This window comes from Lepisosteus platostomus, chromosome 28, assembly GCF_059453375.1.
Source record: "Lepisosteus platostomus isolate fLepPlt1 chromosome 28, fLepPlt1.hap1, whole genome shotgun sequence".
Taxonomy (NCBI): Eukaryota; Metazoa; Chordata; class Actinopteri; order Semionotiformes; family Lepisosteidae; genus Lepisosteus; species Lepisosteus platostomus.
Window position 1 is genome coordinate 4,560,543 of NC_142638.1, and position 22,408 is coordinate 4,582,950.

The 22,408-nt window shown below is 45.7% G+C and overlaps 1 protein-coding gene across 4 annotated transcripts in view; it reads left to right on the forward strand.

Annotated features, from left to right (window-relative positions):
* Positions 1-577: 577 nt before the first annotated feature.
* LOC148638618 (serine/threonine-protein kinase WNK4-like) overlaps positions 578-22,408 on the forward strand; it is a 70,578-nt gene continuing 48,747 nt past the window's right edge. Inside the window, exon 1 of one of the 4 annotated variants that reach the window (XM_088622722.1) lies at positions 578-2,183. In XM_088622722.1, coding sequence (XP_088478848.1) covers positions 1,542-2,183 — 642 coding nt within the window. In that variant the 5' untranslated portion in view covers positions 578-1,541. The remainder of the gene's footprint in view (positions 2,184-22,408) is intronic. The other 3 variants (XM_088622724.1, XM_088622723.1, XM_088622725.1) reach the window with 3 other exon arrangements.

The window sequence follows — 22,408 nt, forward strand, 5'->3', positions numbered from 1 at the left end:
GGGACAAATGGTCTCCTCTCATCTGTAACCATCTGTTCTTAAGGAAGGAGCACCTGAATAATTTGACTTAAGTCCACTAACACAGAATACGTTTGCATGGTACAAGTTGAATGTTTTGAAAAATGCATAGCTGGAACATAGGACTGGAAACGACCAGATTGAAGAGAATCAGGAATAACATTCACTTGGGAGCCCATTGATAAATATTTGGAAAGCTTGTACTTGAGTGGTCCGAAGAACACCACCTAGTGTAAGTAAGAACACCCTGAACTGTCATGAACGTGAAGAACAGCTGTGATGAGAAAATGCCCATTTGTTTGTAACTTGTTATTGCCACACGCCAGGTTTATATAAAGACCCTGTCCCCACGAGTGCTCTCGCAAGCGCTGACCTGATGTTTTTTCATCGATGTTTATCGGCCCGTTTTGATAGAAGCACACGAAAGAAAAAAAAAACGCGATACGCTCGTCGTGACACCATAGAACATGTGTTAGCAGTCGCGCAGAAACGGGATGAAAAACAACGAGATAAACAAGTCGGAAGGTTCTGATTTTAAGGGCTGCGCTAATGAAAACCAACAGGACTGTGTGTCTGCGCCTTTTAAAAAAAATTGCCCGTGTAGCCCTTTTTCTAAAAAAAAATAATTGGATGACGCCGGGTAGCCTTCTCCAAAATCCATTCAAAAAGTGAATATGATAATAGTAACTTGAACAGCAATGGCAGAAGAAGATTCGTGTTAGAAAGCAGATACCGATCCCACAAGACGGCGGGCTGCGCACCGGGTCTCCGATTCTAGGCGCTGTAGTTCGCACGTTTTCGCCCAAGCAAGGTGTTTTGGTCTGGCAGCGGAGGAGGAGCCGTGCGGGTGTCCAGCCAGTGCTAGGAGCCGCCTGCTTTCTGTTGATATCGGCAAAGCGTCTGTGCGCTCTTTAAAAGGCTCCTGGCGCCTGCAGACGTGCACAGCGCACCACTTGGCTGGGGACTGCGCGGCTGCAAACGCGTGTTTTCTGAGATGTCGTGACAGAAGCACTTCTGTTTCTTGGATGTTTACAAAGACGCTTTCCACCAGACTTCGGACCAGATCCGTGCGCTAGGTGTATACCGCGAAGGTGTTTTCTACTTTTTTTAAAGTGAAAATTAAAATTGCGGAGTTGCCTTGTTCGTTTTATTTATATATTTTTTAACAACAACGAAGGAAGATATCGGCGGGACCACTTTGTGTGTGTGTTTTTTTTTCTCTCTCCCTCTCTCCTCTGTTTATGTTTGTGACAACCAATCTAAAAATAATTGTTGTTGTTGTTGCGTCCTCGAAAAACACTGAGCGGACGTTTTGCTAGCAAAGACGGGGGTCGAGGCAGCCGAAGCGCTAAGGCTGCATTAAGGCTCACCTTCTGGATACTTAATTCGCTCCAACTTCATCTCCGCCGGCTGCTGCGCCGTTCTGTGCCATGGTCTCGTGTAGAGGTCCCTTCCAGGTATAATTTTGTTTTTCGGCCGGGGCCAGAAAGGTCATAACAGCCATTCAAGAAGAAACTTCAACCATGTCCCAGGCTGAGGTCGACCTGGCTGGCTGCGGTTTCCCAAATCTTACTGCAGTTCTGGACGACGACTCGTGTCTGCCCAGCCGGGTGCCGCCGAGGCGACGGAGGCACTCGGGAAATTCGAGAAGAAACTCGTACCGCTTCAATAAGAAAAACGGGATGGAGCTGGAGCCCCTACTTTTCGACGGCTCACTCTCCAAGCCCCTGTCTTGGTCCTCCGAGAACATCTTATCGGAGAGGACCGTGACGGAAGAAGTAAAAGCGGACTCGCCGCTGCCCGGTCCACCCTCACCTGCCACCGAGACCAGCGCGGCGCCCGGCGCGGCCACCCCGAGCGCGGACGACGCGCCGCCGGCAGGCGGCTGGGCTGTCCCGGCGCCGTCCCGCACTTTGGACGCCAGCTCGGACTCGGAGGACGAGGGCGCCCAAATCAAACAGCAGAAGGCGGCTCTGTCGCGGGCGGCCTCCGAGAGCAGGTGGGAGCAAGAGGAGAAAGAGGAGATCGAGACCAAAGCGGTGGCCACCTCCCCCGACGGCAGGTACCTCAAATTCAACATTGAAATCGGAAGGGGGTCTTTCAAGACGGTGTACAAGGGTCTGGATACCGAGACGACGGTGGAGGTGGCGTGGTGCGAGCTTCAGGTAAGAGGGACGATGAGAGAGGTGTGTTTCACTCCAGAGGTGATACTGCTTTTATTGCGGGTTGAAAAGCCCCGCGCTGTTACCACATCCCGGAGCTTTGTGTTTGTAGAGCACGTATGTGTGTGTAACTTGTGAGAGAACGTGTTTTCCAAAGTTTAGAACTCGTCTGGGTTTCTCAGTTGCGCTGCTTTGCGCTCCACTGAAGCACGGAATCGCGGTGCTTTAATTAATTTCGGCCTCTCTGAATGCGGTCTCATGCAACCACTTTCAAAGAGGTGCCACGCATAGCATTTCTCCAAAACACATGAAAGTGCTGGCGATGAGCTGTCCCTTGCTCATACCCCAGATCTAACCCTAACCAATTCTGCAACCTCTGCTGCCACAAATATTTATTATTACAGGTACCTACTGTACAGTATGTATCCAATATGCCTTTTGGAACAGCAGCCTTTCATGAGTGGGGATGCTGTTAAAAATGTATAGTTAATAATGTTAAAAATGCGTACATGGTCTCTTTGAAGGTGTCACACTGGATGCTTAAGACAACATTCAGATAAAACCAGGATTTTAACTTCATATCAATGGCTTCTTTGGCTGCATATGCACAAAAGAAGTTAATTGAGCTTATTATTCTGATGACACTTGTTTGTCTAAGTTAACAGCCTGGGAGCTGTGACAGCTTTCTTCAGCCAGGTTTGATAGAGTTAACCCCGAAAACACACGGCGAACACCCAACTCACAGAAGAAAGCCCCTGCTTGAGTGGAAACTTTATTCCACAGAGACTGAAGGTTTTTTTTTGGTTTGAGTTGCATTCTGTCGTACTTTTGCCACAATCCATCAATGAGAGAAGAGTTTCGAAACCACTACTCCTTTGGAGATTTCTTCAGGAGGGGTCTGCTTGGAATGAAAATGGACTCTGATGGGGCTGATTCACGATGCAGGCTCTGACAAAGTGAACCCGAAAGGGAACATGTTCAGAAACTAACAGGAACCAGGGGGCACACGTGGAATCTGAGGGGAAGTGCATTTACAATCTAAGAATAGGAGTCACCCTTTTAGAAAAAGTGTTGAAGCACAAAATATCCAGCAAAGCTCTAAAAGCTGATCTCCTGAGTTCTTTTTTAAAAAAAACAGCTCGGTTGGCTCTTCAGTTCAATTAGCTACTAGCAACCAAACAAGCTAGATTTATTCATAACCTTCTTATGTGTGTTTTGGTCCAGATGCACAATGAAAATGTAGGACATACGTGGCTTAATGGGCATATACTGTATGTGCTGTAATGTTATTTACATTTTTAAAAAGTGAGCAGATGGGTTTGTTGATTCTGAGTAGTGTTGTTCTTTGAGGTAACAAAATCCTAATTCCGGGTCATGTGATTTCATAGAACTGCCTGGTGCGCAGTGTTTGGCATTTGAGTTACATTTGTCCACATGAGTTGATTCAGAATCTTGCAACTGCAATGAAAAAAAGTTGGGTTTAAAGAAAGACACGATTTGGAAAAAACATGGTAAATGGGGGGAAAACAGTAAAAGACAAGAGATCCCCTAGCTTCTACCGGTACAATGAAGGCAGAGGGTCTGTGTGAGAGGCCGCCAGGAGAACGAGATGTTCAGCTTCACATTTCCACCGACCAGTCCAGAGAAACCAGGTAACTGGCTCTGTGAGGTTGCAGGAAGTGAAAGTCCAGGCAGCAGTGGAATCTTGCCCTCTGCATAAAAATGATCTATAGAAGTTATAAGCTGTTCGGGGGTAACGCTGACAGCTGACAGCTGACAGATGAAGTTGCCACCTGAGGAGGCGGCCGAGTCAGTGATGGAGCGTTTTAATTCACGGATAAATACCTTTTTGCCCTTGACAGAGCAGAAGTGTGGTGATACGGGCTGGAATCTCCTGTAACACAGGAACGCCCTTGATGCGGACTGAGGGTAGTCCTACCGCCTGAGCGACACACTGACGGGGCCCAGAGCCAACAGCTTTTCCATTCCTGCAAGCCAGCTTGGAAGTGTGGATTTTTCCAGCAGGTCCGATGGGAAACCTGGCCGTGCCAGGACTACGGCAGGGCGGCCGTGCTGGGGTCTGGTCATGGCTAACTTTTCCTCCTGACCTGAGCCCAGTAGAACGTACCTGGGACCACCGTGTGAAAGCCATCAACAAGAGGCAGCTAGGACTGGGCAGCCTGCTGCTGCTTCGGAAGAGAGGCAGAACATCTGACAGCAGTGTCGCATTTCATGCTGAAAACTTATCACGACCCTGGATCTGTATTTTTCCACCATTCTTGTATTTTCCCATCTATTGTGCTAACCTGTCTGTCAGTACAAGTCCTTGTTACCTGGTAACTATCACCAGTTTCATGCAAGGCTTTGCAGTTGCTGAGCGAGCAGCCGGATCTCTGTAGTGTTCTCACCAGGGGAACCCCTTTTCTTCAATGTGACGTAAGTCCGCTGTAAAAGCTGACTTTTAATGTAAACTGACAGTTCTAAATTGCAGTGTTCTGAATTGTCCACATAAGCCCTTCTGCTATATTTGGGATAAACCCACCATTAAGTATGATCATTTGAATCAGGACTGTACTGCAGAATGTGATGTACTACACGAGGGACAACTTGCAGTAGTATATAAATAGTAGTATATAAGTCTCTCTGCCACTCTGCCTAGATAGCTGTCATCAGGAGAGTGTTACAGGCTCACGTACAACTGTTAAATGCTTGTGTGGCATTATGAAAAAGGTCAAATGAGCAAATACGCGAACTCCCTCAAAATGTGAAAACACGGGAACCGGGCTAAACCACAAAACATAAACTATCAAAAATATTGTCTTATATTTTCCCACTATAGTTATGAGAAGTAAGGTTACATTAATAGGATTTAAAAAAAAAACTCAGAGAAGTGACAACATTGACTGTATAAGTGCTATGGAAAATGTCTTATTGGCGTATCACTAAGCACACCACAGTAGGTGCTATTAGTGGTATTTGTGGTATGCAGTCACTTCTGACTTAGCATAAAAGAATTTGGAGGCTTTCATTGAAGGTTATCATTTAAAGAGCTACAGTAATTAATTTGGTAGCGCCGAAAAGGAAAAGGCAGAAAAAAACTGTTATTAAAGATGTACATGACTTGCTTTTGTACTCATTCTCTCATGTGTACCCTTTCATTATGCCCCGTGTACAATGTTTTCTTAGAAGGCATGATGTTATCAGCAGAAAAGACAGTTAAAAATTGATGATATTCATCTTTTTTCATCCCCTCTGATACCTATCATTTGCCGTGTTTCTTATACTTGCAGCAGCAGTTTTTGTAAAGTTAATGCAGATAAATAAGTAATGGTATGTTACTCTAAATAATTTTTGTTGTGCAGACTGAAAGAAGAGGGATTTCTGGGCTATGCTGCTTCCATTGAATGGTAGTGACAGTACCCTTCATACTGCTCTTTCTCAGCCACTTGCCTGCTCCACTGGCACATCAGACAGTGATCATTTGTCTGACACGTGGCCTCGATTCACAAAGCTTTTACGTTTCCAAAAGGTTTGAACATGGAAAGTCTTGTTATATAGGCTATGTTACAAAAGGCCACTTCTGTTAAAGCAGTGGCAGTGGGCTGTCCTTATTGGGGTTGTACAGTGCCATGCTAAGGGGTTTGAAAAGTACAGGGTCACTACATCGTCCTCTGCTTATGGTGGTAAAGATTAGACTGTGAATCCCCAAAAAGAGCTCAAGAGCTTTTTCAGTCGTAGGTTCCAAACACAGTGAAACAAAAGGGGCAGGCCCAGTCTCCTGGGAGACGGATCTGATAACAGCTGCGTCTGATGGGCTGCAGGGGGCTGATCTCTGGCCGTGCTCAAGAATGAGCGCCAAAGGAGGTGAAGCTGAGCCGCCAGGCGCTCGTGACAGCACAACACCTCCGCCTCTTGGACTTTCTCTTGCATTTATGTGTGTCTTTCTGAAGGGGAGATTTGATGCCGTGGATGAATACATTTCTGACCGATAAACTATTCAAAATGCAGTGTGCTCTACTAATATGTAGCTAACTAGCTGCGAATGCTTTCAGACAGACTTTTTGTATCGCACAAAGGACTCATTTGTGTGCTTTTAATAATTACTGCATTCCAGGTTCAGTAGGACACTTTAATACTGTAAATGTGGGTAGAGCTTAACTGATCTGAGATCTGCGTGGCGAAAGACATCTGGCCACTCTTCTGACTGTGTTCCGGCGAGCTCCAGAGCGTCTCTGGTTATAATCCCCCCAGCCAGTTTGACCTTGAACTGGGCTCCGTTCGCCACACACTGGGGCCTGACCAGTGCGCATGCAGGCTGTCAGTCCAAATTTATCCCTTTTAATCTTCTCATTAACTACCAACAGTGTTAGCCTTGTATTGTTTTTGTAGAAATGTGCAATGTGTCCCCAGACCCCTATAGGAGCCATTCAGCTTTCCCAGCACATGTCTGCACTCTTGCATGGGGTGTCTGCATCAGGCCCTGCGTGGTGCCACAGGCAGAGCCTCTAGGTTCTCTTTTGGTTTGAGCTTGTATAATATACATGTATAAAATCACAGATGATAAGTACTGCCATCCTTTATCACCAACAGGGTTGCGTAGTGATTTATTGAAAATGTGAAACTTTGTATCCAGCTTCCCATCATTTAAAATTGTATCTTGTCTTAACAATAGCTTAATTTAAGGTTTATTAACCTGACAAAGGTGAATGGTTATTTCTGTACATCCATAGAGTTGTGAATACCACTTGTAGGTACTGTAATGTGGTTACTAGTACTTATATCTGCTGTCATTGTACATATTTAAATGAGTGCTGTATCATGAAGATTTTAATATTACTTCTTTTCCTCATTAGTCATAGTATCCTGTGTTGTTGGTCGCTGTATTGCTTTCCGAAACTCAGTTATGGTTAATTATGAAATAATTCTCCATTACTAATAATTCTCTGGTAAAAAGCCAGAGAGCTTAGCTCTAGGTAAAGGTGTGGTCTTGGGTGACATCTCTTTCAGAACTCAGTAGGCAGAGCTTTAACCCCATCCCCAGTGCACACATTTTAAATACTGTTTTGCACAAATTTGTATTTAGCATAAAGAGAGGAACACGGGTATGGAGAACAGGAACTGCAGCACAGGCCTCCTCTGTTGAGTTATAGCGTCAGGCCCATGGCTAGCATAGGATAGGAAAGGAGGCTCCTTTGACTTCTGGGAACTTTGTGTTGCAGGAAGGGCAGTGACGCCTCTGCAGTCAGGGTAGTGGGGTCTGTCTTAATCCAAGCCAGCGCAGTGTCATACCCGGATCATAAAGCATATCTTCCGTTGTAAATGAAATGTGAAGGTTTTTTCATGTCAATTTTTAGGTGAGGGGGGTATTTTCTAAGCACTAGAGAAATGCGACTGGTTTAATTTCGCCGGTGAATCAATGGCCAGTGCAGAGGTTCACAGGCACATCCCTGTCAGTGCTGTCTGACACACTGCCTAGCTGTCAGCGGCATAGTCATACAGCAGCTGAGGAGCATGTCTGGGTAAATGCAAAATACCCACCCGTGGGCCATCTTAATGTTTCAGAAAATAAAACCTGCGTTACCGTACGGTACAATGGGACACGTCTCCTTTTCAGAAAGACTGTCAGGTAGAGCTCTGAGCTCTGTTCCAGGTCTGGATCTCTGGGAGGTCCCTGTGTTATGAAGGGGAACGTGTGGCTCCAAACAATACCTACAGCAGACAAAGCTAGAAGAACCACACCTACCTGAAAGGGCCTTTCTTTAAAAAAAAAAGAGTGATGTAGCATGAAGTATTTTTGACACAGTCATTTATTTTAGCCAGGGAAAAGAAAATATTTAGAAAAACAGATCTGGCCAGCCAACTGGCTGGGAACTTGTCATCCACTTCTTGCACTGGATTTTCTCTCTCCTCTTTTTTTTTTCTTATTGGCCTGCGGAGTGCAGCCGAGTGCTAAACTGATCCAGGCCCCTGCTTCACGATCCCGAGCCTTAATGGAGCTAATAACTCAGCACAGCGCTCCGCTGGGCTGCCATGGAGACTGCTGTTTGAGACGCTCAAGATAACGGACTTTGCGTGTAATTGAAACTCCTCCGGGCCCAATCAAGCCTAATGAGATTGAACATGGCCAGTGCCCTGCAGCTGACGTGGAGGAGACAGCCGTTACGACACGGATTCTTGCCTAAGAATAGATGGCAAGGTGCAGCGGGCCACCGGATGTCACGGCTCTCGGTCTGCTTGCGCCCCAGTGCAAATGTGAATCACCTGCCATTCATCTGTGACGAGAGAAACATGTCAGATGGAAAACGGAATGAATTTGTAATACATCAATTTGAATTGGCATGGCTGCATCTGTGTATGTACTGTACCGCGTGAGTGCTGATCTATAAAAGACAGGTCCCTGGGAATCGGTAGTTAAGAATTAATTAAGTGGATTTCCAAGCTGCAGGAGGTGTACTTTGCTTTACAGGATATGAGGGAGCTTCAGTCAGCAACTGAATATGTACTAAAGGTGCAAGAATTATACTCCCACCTGCAGCTTTTACTTACAGCATGAAAATAATGGCTCAGTGGTTTTGCTCCTTCTTAGGAATGGGAGAAATCTGCTGGTGTTTGTCAAGAAGACTACGGATTTAAAGATTTCAATAGGCAAAAGACAGACTGTTATTTATTTTGCCTGCATCTCATGGACAGTGGTAATTCGTGGTCTTACAAACAAGAGGAGTGGAAGCTGATTTGGTCTAGCACACCACCTCTTTTACCGAAGTGGATTCAGAGCAGTTGATGTAGAGTTCAAAAGGATGTTTGGGGCGCAGTGTCAGATGAACCCAGGCCTATAAAACATTATGATTTGGTGCGGAGGCTCTGTGGCTAAGGATCTGTGCCTGTGCTGTGGCTAGTAGGTTGCTGGTTCATATCCTGCGGCCAGCAGAGGAATCCTACTCCGTTCGGCCCCTGAGCAAGGCCCTTAACCCCAACTTCTCCAGGGGCGCCGTATAAATGGCCGACCCTGCGTTCTGACCCCAAGCTCCTCTCCCTGTCTGTGTGCCTAATGGATAGCAAGCTCGGGTATGTGAAAAGACAAAGACATGGTCTAAAATTTACTGCAAATTAAAAGTTTTTTATATTCTGCATGTAGATTTGAAAACCGAAATATTCTTAAAGGTTAAGCCTATGATTAAGATTTTCTTAGCTTTAAATTAAAACCATATCCACTGTGTAAATAATTAAGGTGCAATTATGAATAGACTTGTGTTTTGTACCTTGCCACCTTCATTATTAATTCATTAAGCAAACGTTCGCGGCTTCGTGATATACAGTTACACTTCTTTAACCTTTAATCGGGATTCATTCATCACTTATCCATAAAATGTTAATGGCATGCCATTGAATTTTAATGTGACCCATTTTCCTTCCTCCATGTCATCGTTGGGAGGCTTGATACAACGGGGAGTTCCTACGTAACAGATTCACAGCTGTGTCATTTTGTGACGCGCCTAAATACATTAATTAAATCTTGCAACTGCTGCTAAAACCCGCGTTTCTTTTGGAAATTACACTGAAACAGAACTAAAAATGCCTTAACAAATGGTGAAAACAGTACCAATAACTCCCAGTTCTCTCAATTTACTTCACCCCAAATTAATAGCATTATACAGTATAGTCTTTTTATCTTAAGTAGTATAGCGTAGTTTCTGTATTTTCGCTACAACAAGGCCCATGATTTTGCACTTTCATACCTGCGTTTTCGAGGTACGAAATTCGTTGTTTGTGCTGTATCAGTTTTCACGAACACACACGCCTTTTTCGCTTTTATTATACTGTATATTTTTGTTTGAATTCTTTACTGCGCTAGGCTAAAGAGGGCCATGATAAACATGTTTTAACAATTTAATATTCAGTTAGCAATGAGCAATTTTATTAACCTTGGGCACAAATAGGAAGGTTTACATGAAACATAACAGCAATTAAATTTTCTGTTTACGAGGACGAATTGCCTTCTCAAATGGAGGCAGAACTAATGCAGTTTGCGTCAGTAAGAACGCCAAGGCCATTACCTGTCACCTAATTATCCTTAACTGTATCTATTTTTTAAATATCACCTATTAGGAATTCATATATACATCCGAACGGAAGTTGCAGACACATTAAAATGTATAACTGGAATTCGGCAGCGTTAATTACATTGAATTATCAAATGACTAGGGTGTCGTTTTTGCCGTACATGTTGAAGGTAGATGTTCTCTGATGAAAATGAAATTCACATTTATGTAGAGTAATTATACTCGGTTCCTTATGATCCCTTATTGTTTTATATCTGGAAATAGACAGCAGTAATTAAACCCAGATAATCAGTAATGAATTCTTAATGAGATATTCCAAAGCATCGCAATAGAAAAAAGGCATATTCAAATTTTTGTCGTTGTACAATGTAGGCCTGGCGTGTGAAAGCACTTGCCCAAGACAGGGCAAGATCAGAGGATGAAAGGGGCAGTTGGCCGGTAGGGAATGAGCAGTTGGGAGATACAAGATTGGAGTCAGGAGTCAGCAAGGCTATGGAGAGACGAGGTTGGAGGCAGGAGGCAGCAGAGCTGTGTCGAGTCCGGATAGGAGGCAGGAGGCAGCAAAGTTGTGAAGCATTTGTTTGGATGAGCTTGGGTGGACAAACAACAGAGGCAAGGACACCAGCTAAGACCAGTGGGACAGAACCAGAGACTAGACTCGGAGCTGAACAGAATAGTTGGTAAGGAATAGGTGTAGTCTGTGAGTAGTGCTGTATTGGTAGTTCTGTATATGGAGGGAGGACTGTATAGTTCATGTGTCCAAATATTTGCATGGACATGGTTTGCACAGTACTGCCGGATGCGGCCTGGGGCGTCAGTCTTAGCTGAGGGTATCATGCTATTGTTTACTGATTTGCTATTTTAAGACCTGGAGCAGTCAGGTCTAATGGACCAGCGCTGTGCAGGGGACACGGTTTCTATGGCTGTAGCGAGGGAGTCACATCCACCATGGAAAACAGGTCAGGGAGAAAGCGGAATCTCCCTTTCACGTTGCTGAGGAGAGATGCAGATTCGGTTTAGGGACATATGCTAACCATTACTCTGAGTGTGAGGTAATGGCTTATGTGCTCAACACGTCTCAGGGTGCCTGACAGCAGAAGAAGTGAAAATCTACTTCTCTTGGAATTTGCCAAAGCTGGAAGCAATAGAAGCTTTGCAGTGCGTTTTTCCGGACCTCCTGGTACACCCAGCTAACCCTGTGGGGCTCATCAACTTGTGTATGTTGGTGCCATTTTTCAGGAAAGCTAGATCAACATGAAAGCACCTTGATAATGCGATGAGGCTTGGATTGTGCTAACCGGTGTGACAAATGCTAGGTTTTTTACATAGATGAAATTGCAAGATTATGAAACGGAACAGGAACCATTTCCGCACTCATGACGGCCAAGGATGATGCTTTCTTCAGTCATCTCTTTCTGCTGCTTGACCCCTGGACTTGGGACCTGACCTCTTAAATCCCTGCGGGGGCAGGTCTCACCTCTGCCTGGAACATGTGCAATCAACAGGCCTTCTGTTTACACCCGCACAAAGGGCGACATTCATGCATCGTTGGTTACATTATTTATTTATTCCACCCCCACATTGGAAGTTTCCTGAGTGCTTTTTATCTTGGGACACACAGTTAAGAACACCAGGGAGGTTACATGGGAGAGGAGGCCGTTTGCCCCATCTAGCCCATAGTTGGTAGTTCATTGATCCCAGGATCGCATCTAGGCTTTTCTTGAAAGAAGCCAGGCTTCAAAAACACGCCTGGGTAGCCTGTTCCAGACTCCCACAACCCTTAGCGGGCTGACTGAGACGTGATGTCATTGCATTCCTGGCGCCGAGGCCGATACTCCTCACTGGCCACAGGTTCGGCCTTTTGGATGCCAGCTTTTGCTCACGGAGGTTAAGACTGCAGGACGCATTGAGGGCTGGTCAGTGCAGGCGAATGTCAGTGCAGCGGGGCCTTCGTACAGACTTTGGCTATTGGCTGTTCTCATGGATGAAACAGAAGCCCAGTGCCAGTTGGAGGTGGCAGTGGAGGCTTGCTATGGTGTCAGATCTGTATTGCATGGTACATCTAGTGTAGCTGCTTGAGGTACTTTGGTAGAAATCTTGGAAGTGGGATTTTCTAGGTGGAGGGAAATTCAAAGGAAGTAGTGTGAGTAAGGAACCTTTTTTAATTTTGAAATGCAATTAGGAAACCGAATGAAGGAGGTGAATAATGCCGGTTTAGCACCGTCATCCCGACCACATTGTGAGGATGCATTACAGTGTCATGTAATTGCAGGACAGAGGCTGTGCAGTGTAGTAGTGATGAGTGCCTGGCAGATCTTCCACTGGCCTCAATGCAAATGTACTTTCCAGTTTCCTAGGAATTTCTCCTGGGCATATCCAGACTTGATCGGTTGCATTTCAAAAGAGTTTTGAGATGGCGTTCGCTGTGAAACCAGAAGGTACTGTGTGTGTAGAAACCCACAGTGCCGGCCATGCGCAAGATTGGACACTGCTGCTAGATCCTCCCTGGAGCCTGGTTTCTGGAAGTTGTGAGAGCTCTCTCAATGGAAACTGAGGGAGAAGGAGCCCCCTTTTTCCTGGACATTCAGGAAGGGGAGGGGGTACTGAGACTATGTCGTCCTTGCCGACTACTACTAATTCTTCAGCCTTATTGTGTAGGCGAAATGGAGTATGTAGTACCTGCACAAAAAACGTTTTTTCAGAGCTACTTCATGACTTGTTGAAGGCATTAAGTAGGTAGTACCTCCCATTTAATTTAAATGCATTATGAAAATGAGCCAGGGGCAATCCAACCATCTTGTTTTACAAGGACAAATCCGCCTATCCAACCATTATCAGAAGCCTCTTACCTGTGTGAGGATCACCCTTTAAGCACAGGGCACATGGTGAGAGTACACCTTGTAAGTAATGCCAGTCCGTCAGAGGGCACAAACGGACCTGCAGGAACAATCCAGAGTAATCTAATAAGCATGGATATGGGGTGAAACTGGAGAACCTGGATATAACCTACAGTATGAAGAGAACCTGCTTAGTCCATGCAGGAGGTGTCTGGGCAGAATCAAGAACAGCACCCAGAAACTATGAAGCAGCCACTGTGCCACTGTGATGCTATAATGCAGTATCTGTAATATTAACTGTAAAATCTTTGGAAAATGATAGACTGATCTCTAATAAATTCACTGATAACTGTACAGTGCAGTTCAGTCTGCTCAAAATATTTCTTGAAACAATAGTTTCTGTTGGTCTTTACCTGTTTTTCTTTACTTGAGTTTTTACTTTATAAAGAAGAATTTTTGTTTGTTTGGCCTGGTTACATAGTAAAGGATTCCAAGTGCTTCTCCTTAGCCAAGTAGTGGGTGGCCAATAGATGTCACCTATTTCACGAGTGCGACTGCAGAATCCTTGCACAAAACACCGGCAGAGGAAGACTGTGCCTCTGTTCTGCAACACTCCTTCCAGCCCAGGTGATGAAGGCCCTTCTGTACACTGTCTTGATCGTGATTCAGCCAGCAGTCAGATAGAGTAAAGTTAGGTGAGGTTGCCATGCTCAAAGTCTCGTGTAAAAAGCACACTTTGGCTGTCAGCATGAGCAGATGCAACTCGGGCACATCACAATGAAGAACAAGATGAAATGGGCAAATACATTTCTTGCCCTTCATTTAATGCACCTGCAAATGACATTTCTGACACTTGGCAGGAATTTGCTGTTCTTCATTGGAAGGGAAAAAATTGCATTAGTATTATTTGAAATTTCCGTCAGCTTCCAGGAAACCTATTAAACAAATATTGTACTAGCTAGCAGTAGTGTTGCTATAGTTTCAAGCCTGTGACTGTTTTTTTTTATCCTGATGTGTTTCTAATGAAATAAAGGGAATGTGTGCTTTAAAAAAGATCTAACTACTTAAATGAGCTCTAAGGAGGCAGGAATAGTATTGCTTTGCAGCAGTTGATTACAGTGTTCTTTGTACAAAAATAACATAAAATTTAAAATGGAAAGAAGGCTGTTAAGAACCCCTGTTTAGTTTGCAGTAGCTAATTAATCAGAGGAACCCATCCAGCGGTTTTATAGTATTGGCTTTAACAATAAGTTGGTTTACTTTGTTCCAAACCCCTTTATAAAAATCATTTTATCACATCATTTTTCAACTGTGAGTAGAGCCTGTAGTTAAATATCTTGAGTTATTAACTAGTGATAAAAAAATCATCTCAGACCCATTGGGGTTGAGCTGTGCTGCCCGATACAGTTGTTTTGATACAAAATAAAGCCAATAGAAAAAGTCTGCAGTCGTGTACAGAAGTCCCAGTATTGAACAGTCCTTCCCTGTTGCTTAGCTGCATGCACATACTGTAGGTGCCAAAGTACCCACACACTTTCTCCTATCTTGCACAACTCTGCAGGATTTCATAATCTTCACTGTTTTGTTACCTGCACTATATGTAAACCACTGCAGTCAGTCCAGCTCTTTACCACTTTTATTTGGGGTCTCAAGGGACATAAATCCAGCAGGTTTTCTGCACCTCTTTAAATCACTAACAGCTTCAGACCTGTTAGGGAGAGGTAAGATGGTGGGTCTTTTGAAGCACCCATGTGAACTGTGTAGCCCTGTGCCTCCAGTTCTGAGATTAAATCAGGTGCTGTTCTGTGGCCCTTGAGAATCATTGCTGGAACCCCTGTTCTAAGCAGACTTGAATCATTTTAACCGCTTATCCAGTTCAGTGTCATGGTGGCCCATAGCCTCCATAGTCCTGAGGAGCATTGGGCGCAAGGCAGGGTACACCCTGGGCTGAACGCCAGTTCATCACAGGGCACACACAAACACACACGCACTCACACCAGGGCCCCAGAAACCGGAGCACCCAGAGGAAACTCAAGCAAACAAGGGAACAACATACAGACTCCACACAGACAGCGCCGCAGGTGCAGGATTGATCCCAGGGCCCCAGTGCTGCGAGGCAGCAGTGATCCCCCCTGTGCCACTCTGCCACCTGTCCCACACATTCCTCTGGTTCTTTTTTTCCCTGAATTGGTAAAAGGAGGAGCTGTTTTCAGCCTCTGTGCCCTGCTGTGCCGCCTCCTGACTGTACAGTATGAGTTTCGTCGTGTGGTGGAGAGGCGGTGTGCCATCGCTCAGTGCAGTAGGTGGGGCTGCGAATGGGCCCTGAGGCAACCAGCTCTACAGAATCAGACAAAGCAAGAAAACGCTTAAATAGTGTGTGAAGAAAAAGCCACACCAGTCTTGTACCACAGCCTTTTAAAACACCGTCAGCAGTGGAGTGGGAACTCCATGGGTGGAACATGAGAAACGCGCAACATCGGCACTTTATTGGCAAAGCCTTAGCTTAGGATTTATTGCCTTTTTTATTCGTTTTGGTCAGTTTCCAAAACAGTAGGAGAAGTGTCTTTGCTCTCCCCTCTGGGGGATGGCCTGTGTGAGGGAGACTTTGCTCCTTCCACTTCCTCTCAGTGTTCCCCCTCACGGAGCTGCTTGCGTCGGACTTGATGAGAGCGCAGCTCCCCGTTCTCACTGCAGCGCCGCGCTCTCCTGGGTCCCTGCCCTCGCCACCACGCTGCGGAGCCTCGGACCTTCCTCTCCCTCCGTCCTCACCTGAAGCCAGCGGCCATGTCGCCCTGCAGCTCCCAGCTGGCAGCCCCACTGCAGCTCAGCAGGTGGGAGCCTGGCCAGTACCTGGATGTGAGACCTCCTGGGAAAGCACAGGTTGCTGCTGGAAGAGGTGTCAGTGGGGCCAGTAGGGGGCGCTCACCCTGCAGTCTATGTGGGTCCTAATGCCCCAGTATAGTGATCAGGGACACTCTACTGTAAAAAGGCGCCGACCTTCAGATGAGATGTAAAACAGAGGTCCTGACTCTCCGTGGTCATTAAAAATCCCAGGGAGTTTCTCAGAAGACTAACCCTGGTGTCCTGGCCAAATTTCCCCCTGGCTGTTACCAATCATGGCCTCCTAATAATCCCCCTCTCTGAACTGGCTTCATCACTCTGCTCTCCTCCCCACTGAGAGCTGGTGTGTGGAGAGAGTACTGGCGCACTGTGGCTGCCATCGCATCATCCAGGTGGGGGGTACACACTGGTGGTGCTAGAGGGGATCCCCATTACCTGTAAAGCACTTTGAGTGGAGACAAAAAGCTCTCTATAAGCAATTGCACCGTAAACTGAACTCCTGAACTACTGCGGCGAAGGGGGGCTTTAATGTGGCATCCCTGAGCCAGGACAGCGACACAACCAGTTACACATGTGCATGCAGCTCCTTGGACCAGTTGCATCATTTTGCATGAAATATGCACATTTGTAATATTAAAAAACCTTTAATTACAGTGGCTAAGGGAAACTAAAAAATAAGTTTTTACGGTTGGTCACTTCAGGAGCGAAAAAGCTTGTAGTTTATTCTCATGAACTGACTTTTTAATGTGCAGGAATATTTTTGTGTATAAGACTGCCAATGTTAAAAATCTGTTAATGGAATAATGTTGTTGCACTAAAATAGAGACATTCCAGTATTGCTTTGCTAACTTAACCTACACCACATCTACAGCCCGGAGAGAGAGCAACCCTATTTGTTTGTGCTGATGTTGTCGTCCCAATTCTGCGTGCCTTTCCAGTGTGCTTAACAATATAATAAAATTCCAGAAATGTATATTGTTTGTTTTACCGTGCCTGCCAGTGCACTAGAAATATTGTAGAAAGCTGTTCTCTAAGTTCCTTCCTACCAGGGAGACCTTGCACTGTCAACCAGTGGTGCTGTGTTTGCCTGCTTGTAGGTAATCATCTGTGTTCTTTAGTGTCAGTGTTGTTTTCAGTGTTTCTCTCCTATTGTCAGTGCATGTGTTTGGGGATGCACTTTGCTGGTACTCAGCAAGTATGAAAGGCTTGTGTGCAACCCTTGTTTTGTTCCCCACTGCACTTCCTTGTAGTTAATCTTGAGACGCTCTTTGAAATAGCAGTAATTTCTTGAAGTACTTAATCCACATAGAATTTGAATTGGGATCAACAGCAAAGGATACTGACCCATTGCAAAACACTTACCAGCTGTGAAGTAAATTTCAGATGACTCGGATTAGTGCTGTCAAGAGACGGATTTGCCTTCACCAGGAATATTGCAAGCATGTCTCGGACGCCACACGCCTCAGGGTTCAGGCCACGTGTGTTTTATGCTGGGCTAGCATGTTAGCCTTTGGCGAGGTAAGGTTAAAAACAGATCGTGCTCTTGGAAAGCACGGAGAGGCAAAACAGCTTTTGGGGTCTAGGGTTTCATTCCTGACACTGGCGTTTATGTATCATCTTTTTCAAATCTTGAATAAGATCCAGACCACTGGTGCTAGTCTGGGTGCCTGCCAGCTCTCGTTGAGCTGCCCCTCGAAAGATGTTTTTCTTTCTCTGTGTTGCCCTAGTTTTTCATAAGCAAAGAAGAATTTGAAACCTTCAAGAGGCACTCTGGGTGCAGCAGAGAGCCGTAGTTAACATTTGGGTCTTTTAACTGTGGGGTTGTGGGTTCAGTTACCTGCTGTTGGGCCCCTAAGTTTACCCAGCCGTGCAAATATACGCCAACCCCCCCCCCCGTGTCGTTTGATGGACTTGCAACCCCTCCGTCTGCTTAACGCTACAGCCAGTGGAACCGGCTCCAGTCGGATGAGCCCCCGGGCCGGAGCAGGGGCGTCACCTCTTATGAGACACCTGAGCGGGTGGGTGTGTGGGCTGAACAGTGCCCTTGAGATGCCTCAGGGCAGGGAAGTCCAGCCAGCCAAGGGAGGGACGCGCGGAGGGTGCCGCGTCTGTCCCGATACCGACACCGTCCCGCTGTGAACCAGCCGCCTTGACCTGCTCTGCTCAGTTCACGCCTCAGCCTGCTCACTCCCGTCCGCTGGAGTCGGGGTGAGCTCTTAACGCCGCGGTTTGAAGTGGTAAGACGTGTAACAACAGCCGTGGGATCAGGATTGCTGTTCCGACAAGCTGGCCGTACCCCTCGTGAAAGTCGGGTACAGGGCGTCCGTTCCCCGCTCTGGTGCACAATGGCCTCCTTGAGGTTCTTGAGTCACAGGGTCACCATTCGTGTGGCCGGACTGGGGTTCAGCGGCCCGGGGCGCCCCAGCGCGCGCTGCAGGCTGGGGGTATCATGACCCAGAGCGGGGAGAGCCTGGCGCTGCCCCCAGGGTGCAGAGTGAGGGCCGGGCTGCCGAGCGGTCCTGCTCCTCTTGTCGTCCCCTCTTCGCGCTCAGAGCAACACCTTCGAGTCGGCTGAAGTCGTCCTGGATGGAGGTGTCAGCTCAGCAAGTACGCAGTAATGAGCTGGACTTTGAGACCTCTCTACTTCAGCTTGGAATAGTGGCCGAGATGTTAATGAGCGTTTATCTGTGCAGTATAATTGAACAGTTTATGTATCTCTAAATCCCTGCGTTTTCCAGCCACTTCATCTAGTTCAGAGTCGCAGGGAAGCCGGAGCCTATCCTGGCAAGTGACAGGCACATGGCAGGGTACACCCTGGGTGGGACACCACTCAATCACAGGACACAAACAGACACGCACACACGCACACCAGGGCCGGTTGACCTACAAGCATGTCTTTGGACTATGGGAGTAAACCGGAGCACCTGCAGGGAACCCATGAGAAGACTGGGAGAACATACAAACTCCACACAGACAGCACCCCAGGTCTGGAACTAAGCTCAGCGCCACAGCGCTGCAAGGCAGCAATGCTAACTACTGGACCACAATGCTGCCCCCAAGGTGATCATATATGGAATGATTGTATATTAATTAATAACATTTAGAAAATGTAACAATCAAAGGTGACTCTGGAGTTGTAGACTGAACATCTGGCATTGGCAGTCAGTGTATCAAATCGATTAATTCACTAGAAAGTAATCTAGTCTTAAGTATAGGTTTCTAGGGAGAATTTCTTAAACGTAGTGTAGGAATAACAGATAGTATAGTTAATAGCGTACAGTATGTCTGAAACTGCGTGCTGGGAAATTATCATTGTAACTGTTCATCATTCTACCATGAAGAATGTTTCAGTTCTTCAGTTTCAGAACTACAGAAAGCTGAATGTTCCTCCACAAGCCATTTGTGTCCAGAAAAGATAAATAACATGCAGTTTCATAATCTTATTATCCTATAATTCCATTGTGTTTTTTTTTAGCTAATGAAAAATGCAAATCCTGCAGCTTGGCATCTTACAGAGGGTCTTGGTGGAAAGAGTTCATTTTTAAATATAGTCACTGACTAATTACATTCTTTTAAGGCTTCCTATTTAAATTGATGTATGCAGCTGCGGGATTTATACTACAAAAGAGCGATCTTGCGGTCTAAGTGAAATTGTGTTTTTTCAATAAAGCAGTGAATACGTAAATAAACCTGAAAAGAAACAGAATTGAAGCCCTTGTTTCAATGAAGGTCTGTCTCGTTCCAAAATACTGACCTGTTGAATAAGCCAGCAGAGCATTCGAATACTGGCATCCTGTAGTCTCTAGCCCTTTTCTCCTGCAGAAAATATTCCACATATTGTGTAGCAGTAATCTTGTTCTTTTCCATGTGCAGAGAAAAGCCACATTGTTTTCTTAACTGTAATATAAAGTTAATAACATTTTGATTGGATTACATATACATCCTGTAAAATAACCTGTTAATCCTTCAGACTTTGCAGCGCTTAATGGTTTACTTCATTCGTACATCATTGTACTGCACCTCTGCCACACTCCACGGATTTAATTAAGACCCAGCAAGCTTCCTGTTTAATAAGCCTGTGTTTGCTGATGAAGTCACAAAGCCAGAAGAGAATGAAAAGTACCACCGAAGAGCCACGTGCTCCCTGGAGACAGGAATGAAACGGTCTGAAATGCGGATTGGACAGGCTCTTGTGGCCGTGGGCTGTGTGTTGTCAGGGAAAGGCAATGGTTTTCTTTGGGTGTTGCAATACTGTGCTGGAGGGATAAGAGGGTTTGGGGAGGAACACATGCACAGGAACCCCCCCCAGTGCAGTAAATCAGGCTAGGCTACATGGTATTTCAGTGTCAATAAGCTTTATTTACATGGAAATCAGCCATAGGTATTGCACAAAACTTGCAAGGACTAAAGAAGAGAGCCATGGTGGTAACATGTGGAAGTAAAATTGAAATAAAACATCAGCAGAGATCATTAAAAAAGAGGGAAGAATGTCCTATAGAAGTTTAAGGAACTCTGCAGAAGAGTTGATATTTTTATCAAGGTTATAACATTTTGACCCCGTTTACAAATGGTGCGTGTAATTCTGGTCTTGTTGGTCTTGGCCTGCCTCAAGCTGCAGGGCTCTCAGGCACACCGTCTTCAGTAAAAGAGCATGGTCAGAGGTCACCCTGTGATGTGACCAATTCTAACAGGCTATGAGCCTTGTAGATGCCCCTAGAAAACCTCTCTTAAAAGGCGCTTATTAAAACTTTTATTCCTGATTTTGATTAGAGATGTGTCTGTCGTGTGACTCAGCTTTCTGTTCACCTTAGATCTCTCTGGCTCACTTTAGTGTTGTAGCTTATAGACTTTCTTTTTGTGCTGGCTCCCTGGGCTTGGTAGGTGTTTTTACAGGTCTTGTCTAGTGGTCTAGCTTGTACATAACCTTCTGTCCCGATTGAATTTAATGGCCATGGTGCATCCTTCAGATTGCAATTAATTGATTACATCTTTCACATCTTGCTAATTGTTGAAGCAGGTTGAGCTCGTGAGCTGCTGTGCTTGCCTGCAGTCTGATCCCTGCAGGAGTTCTCCTGTGGCCGTTTTAAGCAACTGCGAGGAGCTGATAGGGAAAAATGGGCAGCAGTTGCGGTAATGAAAAACTGAGGCGGGCTGAAAGGGACCTTGAATTTTAATAGATTCGTTCTCTCATGGTGTGTGATGGACACGTCACTTCTGAGCACTTAGTGGTGTGCTACTCCACAGGCACGTTTGCTAATGTGTCTCTAATAGTGCATCTGCTGCTCTGTCACTGGCAGTACATGAAGGTTAGTTCACCCTTCTGTTTTTCACAATTACATCGACTGTAGATGGGCATGAGTGGCGCTTATTAGAGATTCCACTTACACAGAACAAAATGTTCCTAAAAGAGGAGGTCATTTGGATCACCTACTGTAGTCCATTTGGAAGGAAACAGCTAATTGATCCCAGGATCTCTGCCAGCTGTTTCTTTCTGTGTAAAAGAAACCAGGGTTTTGACTTCAACCTCATGGCTAAGAAGCTGGTTCTCTTCAAAGAATTGTACTGTAGATCTAGCTAAAGAACTGTGGATTCAGCTGCAGGAGGGCAAAACAATATATTGTTCTCGCTTCTGCCCTCCAAAACCAATTGTCTTTCTTTATTATAGTGACAAACTGATGGGTAATGTTTTTTTACACAATTCCAAAGGGCCTCCTAAAACAATGCTGTGACTGTGCGGAGGGGGTTGTTTTCATTAAGATGTCTCGTTTTATTGAGCTCTACCCCTAAGCACTATGAAGAGGTTCACCCAGTGTGGTCAAGGGCCATGTCTAACCCAGTGAAGACAGCTGACCAGAGTGCTGGAGTGAGCACAGGCTTATTTGACACAGAGCTCTTTGCCTGGTCACAATGTTGAAGGGCAGCAAAGCTCCTGAGGGCGTCTGTTTAAAAATATACATATATTTTAGTTTTTGCTGCTTTTCACTCTGCGGGTTGTTTTTGTTAATTTCTAGTGGGAAGCTTATAGAGCACAGCAGCCTGCGGCTACATCGCATGTCTCATGATCGGGCCCTCTTTGTCTGGGCAGGGGTTCAGCAAACACAACCGTTTCTGTTCATCCTCCTTTTCTAAACAGGCTTTCCATCTTATCTGCCCTGCCGTGTCCCTGTGGAAGAAGCTGCCTGAGGAAGAGCGTGCAAACGATGGAGCTCAGATTGATTGCCAGTCGTTAAAAGTGACTCATTGAACTCCCATCCATTTTCTAACTTCAATGAACCTCTCTAACCTTAAATTCGGGGCAGCCAGAGTCTATCCTGGCAAGCAACAGGCACAAGGCAGGGTACGCTCTGGACAGGACGCCAGTCCATCACAGGGCAGACACAGACATGCGCCCACTCACACCAAGGCCCATTAATCAAGAGCCAATTAATCTACCCGTGTGTCTTCGGACTGTGGGAGAAAATCTGAGTACCTGGGGGAGACCCACAAGAAC